Source organism: Rattus norvegicus, chromosome 2 (genome assembly GCF_036323735.1).
Source record: "Rattus norvegicus strain BN/NHsdMcwi chromosome 2, GRCr8, whole genome shotgun sequence".
NCBI classification, from domain to species: Eukaryota; Metazoa; Chordata; class Mammalia; order Rodentia; family Muridae; genus Rattus; species Rattus norvegicus.
Genome location: NC_086020.1, coordinates 90,775,642 through 90,787,596, shown reverse-complemented (window position 1 = coordinate 90,787,596; position 11,955 = coordinate 90,775,642). Strand labels below are relative to the sequence as shown.

Below are 11,955 nucleotides of genomic sequence, written 5' to 3'. Positions count from 1 at the left end.
ATGAATAGAGCTTACTTAACCAAAGTCATCATCTCAGAAGAAAATTAATTTATCAGTGTTTTTCAATTTAAGACGTACCATAATTTTTGATGATTGCTGTGACAGAACACTGAAGAAAAGCAACTTATGGAAGACAGGTTACACTCAATAGTATACTAGCAGTTACTAGTTAAATACTGAGAAATGTCAAAGCCCAAAATGAAACAGGGAGGCATAAACTGAAGCAGAAGCATAGTAGGAGCACTGCCTCCTGTCTCATATCTCATTTTCTTTTTCTGACTAATAACAAAAGGGTGGCACTATCCTGGAGAACTGGGCCCTACAAATTCGAAGGTTAGTCCAGGACAATATCCCTTAGACTTCACTATAGAATAGGTCACTCTAATGTAGGCATTTTCTCAATTAAGACTCCCTCTTCTCACCAACTTTTTCTCTCAGTCACATTTCTATTGCCTTAATAAAACACCAGGTTTAAAACACCAACCAAAGACTGCACATGTGGGAACGCATGGCTCCAGGTCTTTATGTAGCAGAGGATTGTCTTATTTGGCATCAATCACTAGGAGGGGAGTCACTTAGTCCTGGCTTGATGTCCTAGGGTAGGGGAATGCTATGTTTTTGAGGCAGGAGTGTGTGGGCAAGTGATAGATCACTGCAATTGAGGCAAGGGAGGAGATACAGGATTTGTGGAAGAGAACTGTGAAGTGGGATAATGTTTGAAATGTAATTGAATAAAATAACCAATAAAAAAATAAAACAACATGACCAGGAAAACTTATTAATGTAAGTGGTTATTTGGGACGTACAAATGCTGAGCGAGTATTGCCATTCAATGCCATGACAGAGGAGCAGGACTGCAGAAAGGAAGCAAAACCAGAGGAAGCTGAGAGCTGATGGTTCTTACCTTGGGAAGCCAAAATGTAGCAGAGAAAGTGCATTGGAAATGGCACCTATCTTTGTAACTACAAATGCTAAACAGTGGCATACTTCCACCAGGAGGGCCAAGGCACCAGAACATTGTAAATGAGAGCATATTGTGAGGCTTGGAACTAGAGAGGCCTCCCATTCAAAACATCCCAATAAACAGCTACCCTCCCCCCCACACACACACACACAAACCATTAACACATAATAGTCATTAATTTGGTTCACTCACAGTTTTTTGCAGCGTATCATTTCTGAAATTTTGCATTGGTTAATTAGTTCTTCTGTTCTTTGTGATAGGTATGAAATTTTAACAAGGTTGGTAAAATGCAAAGAACTTAGAGTCTTCATTTCAGGAACTTCATTTCATGGGTTCCTATCTGTTTGTGGCATCTGTTAGTTTCCTGATAATATTGGATTTCATTTTTAAATTTCAGTTTAAATTTGTAAACTATGTGAAATGACAATCTTGTTTTTACCTTGTGTTATAGTTGTCCGTTATACAAATCATGATTGACAACTACCATAAAATATTTGGAAATGAAGATATATTTAATAAACATATTGACAAAAAGTCTGATGATTTAAGGATGCTTAAAGAATCAAAAAATTCTTCTGTCATATCACCTGTTATGACCAAAGTCATAGCTTGCTACAACTGGAAAGCATGTGGTAACAATAAAAAAAATAATATTTCATGTGCTGCTCTGCAGGAGGAAAGTCCTACAGGTAAGACAAGGTTTATTTACTCATCAAATGAATGGAAGGATGATATAATTTTGTGATTTCATTAATTTGTAAGTATCAGAGATGCATTGGGACAAAATATGATATTAGAGTATGGGAAAAGTTTTTAAACATCACTTAAATTATACTTAAATATATGCATATACATATATATATATGTATACACATATATACTTGCTCACATAAGGATACATAAAGGTAAGCATGATACACTATCTAGAGAATCCTAAACTATTATCAGCTATAATTTCTCCCATTTCTTCCCATGGTGCTTAAGTCATAAAAGATTTCTTGGGTAGTAAATTATTATTTTTGATAAGATCATTTAGAAACTATGATTTGATATACAAATCCATTAAGTATTCTGCAAGATTAAGCCTTGCACCACTGTCAACAATTTTGGTTACCCTAGTGCAAAATAATGTTTAACTTCCTATGAGGAACAAAGTTGCAAAATGCTTGGCATTGGCACAAATATTAAATTGCACTGGATCCACTACAAAGCCTATGTGAGTTATGATGAGGAGACTAAAACTCACCTGATTAACAGGGAGTTCCCTGCAAATTCAAATACATTTTTAACTCAAGTAGTGTTTTGTATAGAGTTAGGAAAGTATACTGAAATATTACCCTTATCTGAAGTGAGGTGGATCTATGATCAGAGTGATTGTCTGATGGTGACATTTAATGTTTCATTTAGCAGGACAAAACAGATCACCTACCACATGTAAGTAGGAAAGGATGAGTTAAGTAGGTCTAAGGTCATTCTATTTTAATGTTCCCTTCTACCTCCCACTTAATTATAGCAGAAGAATTATTGCAAGATCCTATTTCTGTTTCACATTTCACCATATTAGTTACAAATAGTTTTCACTTACAATACTTATCTTAGGCTGCATGCTTCACATTGTTTGCTATTATAACAAATGTTATTAAATAAGTTATTGTTTACACTCCAGTGTGCCTTCTTCATGGTCCTCCACAGTCTTTGGAAAAGGGCGTTTTTCAGGCTCTGCCTCTACAGCCCAGTTATAGTATTAGTTTTTCCACATCAACCACCAATGTGTGGCCAAAAGTTAATGACACTGAATAATCCATCAGATTTCTGCATAGAATCCTGTGCCATAGAAAGGTATAAATACAATTCTATTAACAATCAAAATTAATCCTCACACATAGAGGTGGATCATGGCTGTAGAATATGCAAAATGACCTGAAAAGATAATCCAGTGTCTAAAGGAATTGAAATACAGGCTTTGGGACATGAATTTGGGTCATCAAAACATACATTAAAAAACAAACAAAATAGGTATTGTAGCACAATCATCTCTAAACCAGAAACTTCACCTGAAGGGAGATGGCAGTTGGAGACAGTAATTAACAGAAGTTTATTGGACAAAATATTCCTGACATATTGTTCACTAATGTTCAGTAAAGAACCTCCCTCACCCCCACAAAAAAAAGATGTGAGAGATTGAGAAAGACCAATACTAGAGGATCTCTTCAAATGTTAATCAGTTCAAAGTTCTAAATAAGCTTTAAATTCATCAGTTGTGATGGGAGCCGCATGAGTTTTATACACACACACACACACACACACACACACACACACACACACACACACAAACACACATGCACATACACACATGCACGCATTACATACACTGAGAAATTCACAGAAGCATACAGTATATTTGTTGTATTACCCTTCATCACCTGAGACCTCAACATGAAATATTCTTAATTCATGGTTTGTGTATCTCAAAAGTATCTGTAATATAAATTTGAGATACAGAAATCTTAGAGAAAACCTCCAGTAAAGAAATTGATAATTTCCACATTTACCGTTCTTGGTCCCTCCTGAACTCCCATTACTATAAGTACACAATGTTTTCATTTAATACAAGTATTATTTTAAATTTTTATCAAAAACTGAATTGTAGCACTGTAGCCTGACTTTTCTTCCTTAAGTCCATCACAGTCACTGCCCTTTGAAATGCATTTTAATATTGTTTTATGCATGTTTTCATTTATATGTACATTTGTATCTTTAAAAATGTGAATATTGCTTGAGTTCATTTTGTTCTGTTTGTGAACATGGTTTCCATGATATACAGAGTGCATAAGACAATCCATATGCAGGTTATTTCTGAAAAAAAAAATAATATTCAGTCAGTCATAATTAACTACCTTTAACTTTTGACAAGTGAAATTTTGACCATTGCCTTAACACTGCATTGACGTTGCTATTATTGTGATTTTGCACCTATTTATATGAGAGGCGATTTCAAAACAGACTTTCAAGTATGCTGGGTCTTACACTATTTGTAACCCCTCTTCTACAATGGTCCCTGAGCTACAGAACATTTAGTTCTAATGTACATGTATTTGCTGGTGCTGGATTTTCCATAATGCAAGCACCTTGTAATTGTGTCCAGTTTTTGTTTTCTGTAATGGTCTCCATTTTCTGTACAAAGAGGCTTCTTTGATGCGTGATGATGGCCCGACTTATTGGTTGATATAAGACTAATATTTAGAATGCTGTAAGGAAGTTGGCTAATTTAGTAAATTACTGTGATCAGTTTTCATGATTATGACCAAACCAGCTACATAAATCAGACTAGATTCCAAGCCCAAGCCATGATTTCAATCCTGGACAGAGAAATACATTGATTGTTGAAGTATTTCATGTGACTTTCCCCAAAATACAGTTGCTTTAGTTAGCACTTGGATTTCTCTCAATGTTGGGTGCTTGAAAGCCAGTTGTGAAATAAAAATTACAAGGATGTCTCAGCAGTCAACTGATTCTAGCTAGATACGTCTTAGCAGCCTCCTGCCTTAAGTCAAGGTCCTAAGGTAGGTAAAACAGTAGGCAGTTTGACATGTTAGGGAAGCAATTGATAGTTGTATTCACCTGTAATGCATATCAAATACGACTATAAACAGTGTGGCAAAATATCCGAATAAGTGCAATAAGTGACACAAACAGCTCAGTTTAAAATAACTGTGCTTTGATTAGATTTAAATGTATTTTCATTACCACAGAATTTAACATAGTTCTGAGTTTTTCGTTTGGTTTCTCAGAAAAATAAATGTTATGCCTAAGTACCCCTTTATAATTCAACATTTGGTGTCTTGTTATTTCTTTTTAGGATCGTCCATGCAGGTCCTTTGACTTGTCCAAGTCTCATATTTTCACTCCTCTCTGACAAGATCAACTCATTTTCCTAGCATTAATGTAAAAGATTGAAATATAAATGTACAGTTCCTTTATTTTTGACTCTTTTAATTTTCTTCTTTCCACATCTGCAATTAGCTTTAAATGATTATAGTCTGAAATGTTAAAGGTTGAAATATCAAGTAATAAGAAAACGCTTACCATACTGTGTTAAGTGAAGAACATTTAGCAGTAACTGTCTTATTTTACAAGGATGATAGTGATTCTATCCCCTAGAATTACCTTACAGTGTGTGCTGCCTATCACCTAGTTATGCATTAACTATTACGGAACCAAAGGCTTGCTGTACTCATCTTTATTCATACTCAATGGACTCTTGTTTCATACAGCATTTGTAAAGAAATAGAAAACTATTAAAATTGAATGAGGCTAAGGAGACACAGTTTAGAAATGAAGAAGTCAAAATATCTTTTTGAAGTTTATATTACAGCAAACCTAAGTGAGTTTAAATAATCCATTAAGTATACTCAGATAACTTGTAAAATCTTTCAACAATTAGCAGCATACAAAATTAACACACAAAGTGAGCTTTCCGTCTTTATAAAAATTACAGACTTAATGAAAGGTAAATCAATGAAACACCACCATTCACAGTAAACTCCAAAAGTATTCAGTTACTTGGGGAAATTCTAACATGATGTAAAAGACTTGTATAATTAAAAAGAAACAAACACAAAAAAAAACAAAAAGAAAAACAAAAAATTACAACCCAATACAAGAATAAAAAATCTTACAGATTGAACAGATATCACATCATGGAAAAATTCCCCCATGCTCATGAATCAGTAACATTTATATAGTGAAAATCCTAGACCATCCTATAATACCATTTTGATTCCATTCTTTGAAAGCATTATAAAATTTATAGCACTTTTGATATTAGGAGAAACACAATTATCTAAGTGATTTTTTTTTACCTGCTTCCCTCCCATCTTCTGCCATATTCCCTTGACCTCACCCATAAAGCCTCACCAACATTCCTTCCAAAACTTTAACTGAACTAAGACAACGCCAATGAACATGAAAAGCTAAATGGGACCTGAAACCTAGTCAAAGAATTATAGGCAATTGCATCCTAAACACGAGTATGAAATTGTTTCTAAAACAAGTGTATTTTTGGATACAGGAGAAAGATGAGACCTGTTTTCTTCTCTAAACTGATAGTCTGTATTTTATTGGGTGAGACAGTTAATGATTTCATTTATTTGTGGGTCTTTGTTATTTTGTTGTTGCCATATACTTTCCCTCTCTTTTTTTGAATGACTACAGAGTTAATTATCATTCCTGTCCTCTTGAGTATATATACCTTTTCTTTAGATTGATGTTTGCCTTTTGTAGACCGATTGCTGAAGAGAAATGGCTTCCTGGTCAATATACTATGTAATGTTTCTCCTCTTTTGTTAATATGAGTGATACGTTTGCTTTGTAATAAAGTCGAGGCTACTATATGTATTCTTTGATACCATGTTGATCGTTGATCCAGGCCCAACAGTATTTTAGAATATCCATTGAAAATTCAGGTGTTAGTCAAATGCGGTCAGCTCTATCTGTGACTTGGTCTTTTCCTTCATAGTTTTTTGTATTTTTATTTCTTTTTTCAGTTAGTCTTTCATTATTATGTGTCCGTTTGATGTTTTCTATGCTTCTTGTACTTTAACAGGAATCTCTTTCTGATTAGGGGCTATAAAATGAAAAGTGCATGCAAGGGTAAGTGAGTTCAGTTACAACAATGATTTCCCTTCCTTCTTAAATTCAGAGAAATATGAAGGCAAAGTATATACCAACCCACCTGTATGTTGTCTATTTCCATTACGACCTGCAACGACATGTTTGTTTCCCCAACCTCTTACAAGTGTTTTTGAAGACAAAAAGGTACATACTCCAATAATTGTGAGTATCATTTTGGGTTTCTACAGCACCTTTGTTCTAAGTAAGTTATTCAATCAAACTAGTGAATTCTTAGATAACCTATCCATGGTGGTAAGATTCTTTTAATATAGAAATAAGTTTCACTGAAGTTTGAACCATGTAATTGAAATAAATAGTAATCTCAGGTTTTCTACTGACTGCATCAAAGATCCAAACCTAAAATCTTGTTGGAGGAAATGCGTCTACGGAAGTGACCTGCTGAGTACCCAGCTGTACAGACTACCAGCTTCTTTATGACTCCATATTTTTCTGGAGTCTCCTGTAATACTATTTCCTTTGAGATAACTCTATTTTACAATTATATATATGTTTCGACCTTTACTTTACATTATTAATGAATTAGATATACACATTTTTGCTGTATTTTAACATCTTTTATCCTACTGGACTATACATAAATGCCAACTAATATGGCTTAACCTATTTAAAATGAGTTATTTGACTTCTTCGGATATGTATATTTACTTTCCAGCATCTACATTACTAGTATAACTGTGTTAGGAATTTATGCTTTGTGTGAACAAATTTATCTTGTCAGACACATTAGCATCCTTACTACAGGTAAGGAAGGTTTTTTCTTCACCAACATTAAGCATGCCACTAGAGATGCATTTATGCATTCTGTCCTTGAAATTACATGATGATGACTGTTTCTATGGACACATGATCTCTTGATAATGTACATGGCAGGTAAAATTCTTAAAAAGATTAGAATGTCACAAGATTCATGACAAAGACACAGGGGAACAGCATATGTTAAAATTTAACATCCTCATATTTCAGATCAGCTTTAGTTTGACATTACATATATTCCCACTGATTCACCTCTGACCATGTATTGTGATGTAATAACGGGACAAGTAATAATAGCGATACAAGTGTTTTTTACAAAATTCATGTCCTAAATAATACTTACCAAAAATTATCCCTCACAAATAACAGTTCAGAATGGCTAGTCCACAACTGACCTACAATATTAAACATTGGCTGTCAATGTTTAATATTGCCTTCTCTCTAGTAGATAAATATAATTGTTTTCCTTTTCATTCCAAAAATAATCCAGCACTTTCACTATTGCCACATATTGACATCCTACTTCCATGTCAAGTAGTCAAGAATTAACCTAAGCTACATTTAACCTGTCTATCACAGTTAATTTCCTAGGGAGCTGCAGTGACTCTAGAGCAAATATCTTTGTTTTATTTCTGTTTGGGCCTTGATCTGAATTCACCTCTCAGAAAAATGTGGACCTGTGGCCCAGACATCATGAGAAAAGATAATGCTCTGTAATTACTGTGCTTAATAACATTTCGCAAAGGACCCAATAAGCTCTCCTTGGCCCTTGAGCTTGCCAGGTGTGTCTGGTGCAAATTGACAGAAACTTGGGACCACATCATGGGGAGAACAGTTAAGATCAGTGACTGAAGGTAGCCATGTGCATTCAAAGCAATTTGCAGGTACAAGAAAGAGCACCTGGGATTCTTCCATTTTCATGACATGCTATCATTGTTACAACACAAAACTTCATTGTGGTATTTCATGCACAAAAACAGTTTCTGTTCTTAAAAAAAGATGATGTTAGGGGCTGGAGAGATGGCTCAGTAGAAGATCACTGATTGTTCTTCTATAGGTCCTGAGCTCTATTCCCAGCAACGACATGGTGGCTCACAACCATCTGTAATGGGGTGCAGTACTCTCTTCTGGTGTATCTGAAGGGATCAATTTGTACTCACATACATTGAAGAAATAAATATTTTTTAAAAAGCTGATGCTTACAGCTAAATTTAGGTAGTTGAATATTTACAAATTTTAAGAAAAAGATATGAAACTGTGAGACCTTCTCACAAGGGAAACAAGTAAGATACTTCACCACAATTCCACCTTGGTCTTTAAGCAGAGGTGTAAATGTTTATTACACCTTTACTCTGTGTGAACTAAAATACAGATTCACTAAATTACACAATCAGGAGGTATTTTATAGTGTTCTCACTTTTGGAGAGTTTTCTGTTTCCAAAAAGAGGCCTGTGGTTTTGTTTGTTTTGTTGGAATTTTTAATAGCTGCTCCTCCTCCTCCTCCTCTTCCTCCTGCTCCTCCTCCTGTTCTTACTACTACTACTATTTTACATTTATTTGCTCATTTATGTCTTGCACGCTGCCGCCCACATCTTCACCCCTCATTCTTTCTCTAAGTCGTCAGGGGGACCTAGGTCATTCTCCTTCCCTGGCACATCAACTCTCTTCAGGGTTAGCATAACTTCTGCCCTTGACTTCAGGTGGGGAAGGGTTTTCACAGTCAACAGCTTAAGTATAACCCCTGCTCCATATGTTGGGGTACCCACATGGAGACTAACCGCTACATTTGCTATAAATGTGCTCCAGCATCTGCTGCCTATTCAGTTGGAAGTTCAGCCTTTAGTAATTCACAGTGGACCAGCTTATTTGATTCTGTAGCTCTTCCTATGGAGTTCCTATCTACTTCCGGGCACAAAATCTTTCCTGCATTTCTACCATAAAGTCCTTCATAGATTCATAAGATCCAATGATTGGCTGTGGCTATTCATATCCTATTTCAGTCTGCTACTGGTTGGAGCCATTCAGAGAGCAGTTATGATAGGCTCCTCTCTGGATATTCCACATAGGAGCTGCCTTCCTTCAAGCAGAGAGAGCTTTTGACTGGGAATTGGAGTGCAGACCTAAGATTACAAGGAGTGGTGTGGACTAGAAACCAGGAGAGGCAATATGAACAGACTGTAGTTTTATTTCATTGCTATAGCAACTAGGACTCTGCTTATTTGGTTCTTGCCTTAGGTAAGAAAACACAAGATCCTGCATTTAGGTTCCACATTTGATCCAAGATTCTGGGGAGATGTCAGTTTGGGGTGTTTTGGGGAATACGCTCTCAACCACTGATTCTCAACCTCCCTAATCCTGTAACACTAACATATTTCCTCATGGTTTTGTGACTCTTAACCATTACTTCATTTTGCTTCTCTTCATACTTCAAATTTTGTTCCTGATATGATTATAAAGAAAAGTGGATAGAATATCTGATATGGAAAATGTATGATATGTGGCCCCCTAATGATTATGACCCACAACATAAGAATCACTGGTGTAAAGTGCTAATTTCAAAAAATGTTTCTCAAGTACTATCTACAATATACATTGACCATTACTTTTTTTGTTTCATGTTCAATAAAACAGGATTATATTATTAACATGGATTCAACCTCACTTACTTTGATCCTGTATGAAAATTGGCTTTGCATCCCAGAAAAAGGAACTCTGTCTGGAAAATTTAATGTCATCCAAAGGTAATGATACAGTAAGCACTTGGGCAACTGCACCAATATAGAAGCAGTGCTTTAGCAAGTTACGTAGGCATCTGTTTCTAGTATTGTAAGCAGCAAAGATGTCCTATGCCAAGAGGTTTCCTTCACTCAGACTTGTATTGTCACTTTATAAACATTCTGCTTTCTCAAGCTAGCGTGTTGAACCATGTTTCAATCTTACTTGGGAGTCGTCTCCTTTAAAATGTCATGATTTAGAAGGCAGTCTATGTAAAACCTTGTGTTCAGGTCTGGCTATAGTATTGGTTTAGTTCGTGTGTGAGACAAAAGAAGTATTTGCATATAATACCTGTGGGTTCCTTGCTTCCTTGAATTGTTGTCATGGTATTGTGAATGTTTCACATGGTCAATATAAGTCATTGATTAGAACATGAATCTATTACTGAATTCTTCTTTCTCAACTATAACTATGTAGAGACGTCTAGGTCAGGTATAGCTTTGACTTCTTTGAGTCATTTTTCTGTCTGATACTCCATAGGAGGATTTCATATTAACCAGAGCTTTGAGCTCCCATTGCACCCAGGTGCCCTGCATCTCTTTCTTGCAGTAGCAGAAACTTTTATAATTGTATTGTGTAGGATCACTAGTGTGCTTTCTGTTCCTTATGTTCTAGAGTGTCACAAGTATGTTCCATGGATTCATACTACATTTGATATTATATATATCTCCACTCGTTGGTGGTTGGAAAGATGGTTTGCTGTTGAAAAACACTGTATGTTTCATACACAGAACACACATGGTCTTCAAAATCTTCATTCATTCTAATACCAGGGCATTGAGTAGAATCATGAGTGTGGTTCTGCTCCTTATGTTCTAGATTGCTATTAGATTGTGTCATGGATTTATAATACATTAGATGTTAAAGGTGTCCCCCGGCTGGCAAGAAAGTTGGTGTGCTGTTTGAAAGCACTGGATGTTTTCACACACAGAACATACACGGTTTGCAACAATCTTCATTCCTTCTGATACCAGTGATCCTGTCAATTTCCTCTGGGCTCTGTAGTTAGCAGTAATACATCTAGTACACTGACATTCATAAAGAATTTTAAAAATGTTTTTCCATGATGCTCTACAGAAAAGTGATTTGCAGAAAATATTTTATGCAATACTCTAGCTATATATTTTAACTTCTTTTGAATTCTGATTATACTATGAGTTGGTCTACAAATAATTTATCCTATTTTTTTTCGTAGTTATATTTCTAACTTACATTATTTTCAAGATGGTATAACCTAAAATTCTCCTTTTTCTTTGTTTAGCCTGTTTCAACAGGTTCCAGAACCAAACTTTATATTATTAAAACATCTCTTGTGTGCATTAACAATGCTAAAAGATTATTCCATGAATAATTTGGACCATCACAGGTTATCTGTGCGCATAGCTCCACGTGGATTAAGGGGTCAGACTTCGAGAGACTCATTATTTGGGACTGACATCTTAAGAGAGGTAAGGGGATCTGAAATTTGCCTTTGGGAACAAATGTCTAATTATAATTCAGTTATTGGGAATACTTTGGAAGGTTCATTTCTCTAACAGGAAACCCTAGGATTGCATTCTTCTGGAGTGGAGTAGAATATGTATTGATCTATTTTAGGAAGATTTGGGAAGGGAGATTTTTTTAATGTAGTTTCAAGAAGTTAGTCATTTCGTTCTACCGTTCATTCCTTCTTTCTTCTTAAATATTGGTTTAGATATTGATGTTTTAGTCAACAATAATCTGTTGCACATATAATGGTTATTCAAGAAGACTTGAGCGAATTTTTAAAA

General features: G+C 35.3%; 1 protein-coding gene across 7 annotated transcripts in view; it reads left to right on the top strand.

Moving 5' to 3' along the window:
• Window positions 1-11,955, top strand: part of Tgap1l1 (GTPase activating protein testicular GAP1 like 1) — a 135,231-nt gene that overhangs the window by 67,519 nt on the left and 55,757 nt on the right. For 6 of the 7 annotated variants that reach the window (XM_039103586.2, XM_039103588.2, XM_039103585.2 and 3 more), the window contains 4 exons: window positions 1,416-1,653; window positions 6,666-6,799; window positions 10,043-10,152; window positions 11,448-11,634. In XM_039103586.2, coding sequence (XP_038959514.1) covers window positions 1,416-1,653; window positions 6,666-6,799; window positions 10,043-10,152; window positions 11,448-11,634 — 669 coding nt within the window. The remainder of the gene's footprint in view (window positions 1-1,415; window positions 1,654-6,665; window positions 6,800-10,042; window positions 10,153-11,447; window positions 11,635-11,955) is intronic. The other variant, XM_039103587.2, reaches the window with a different exon arrangement.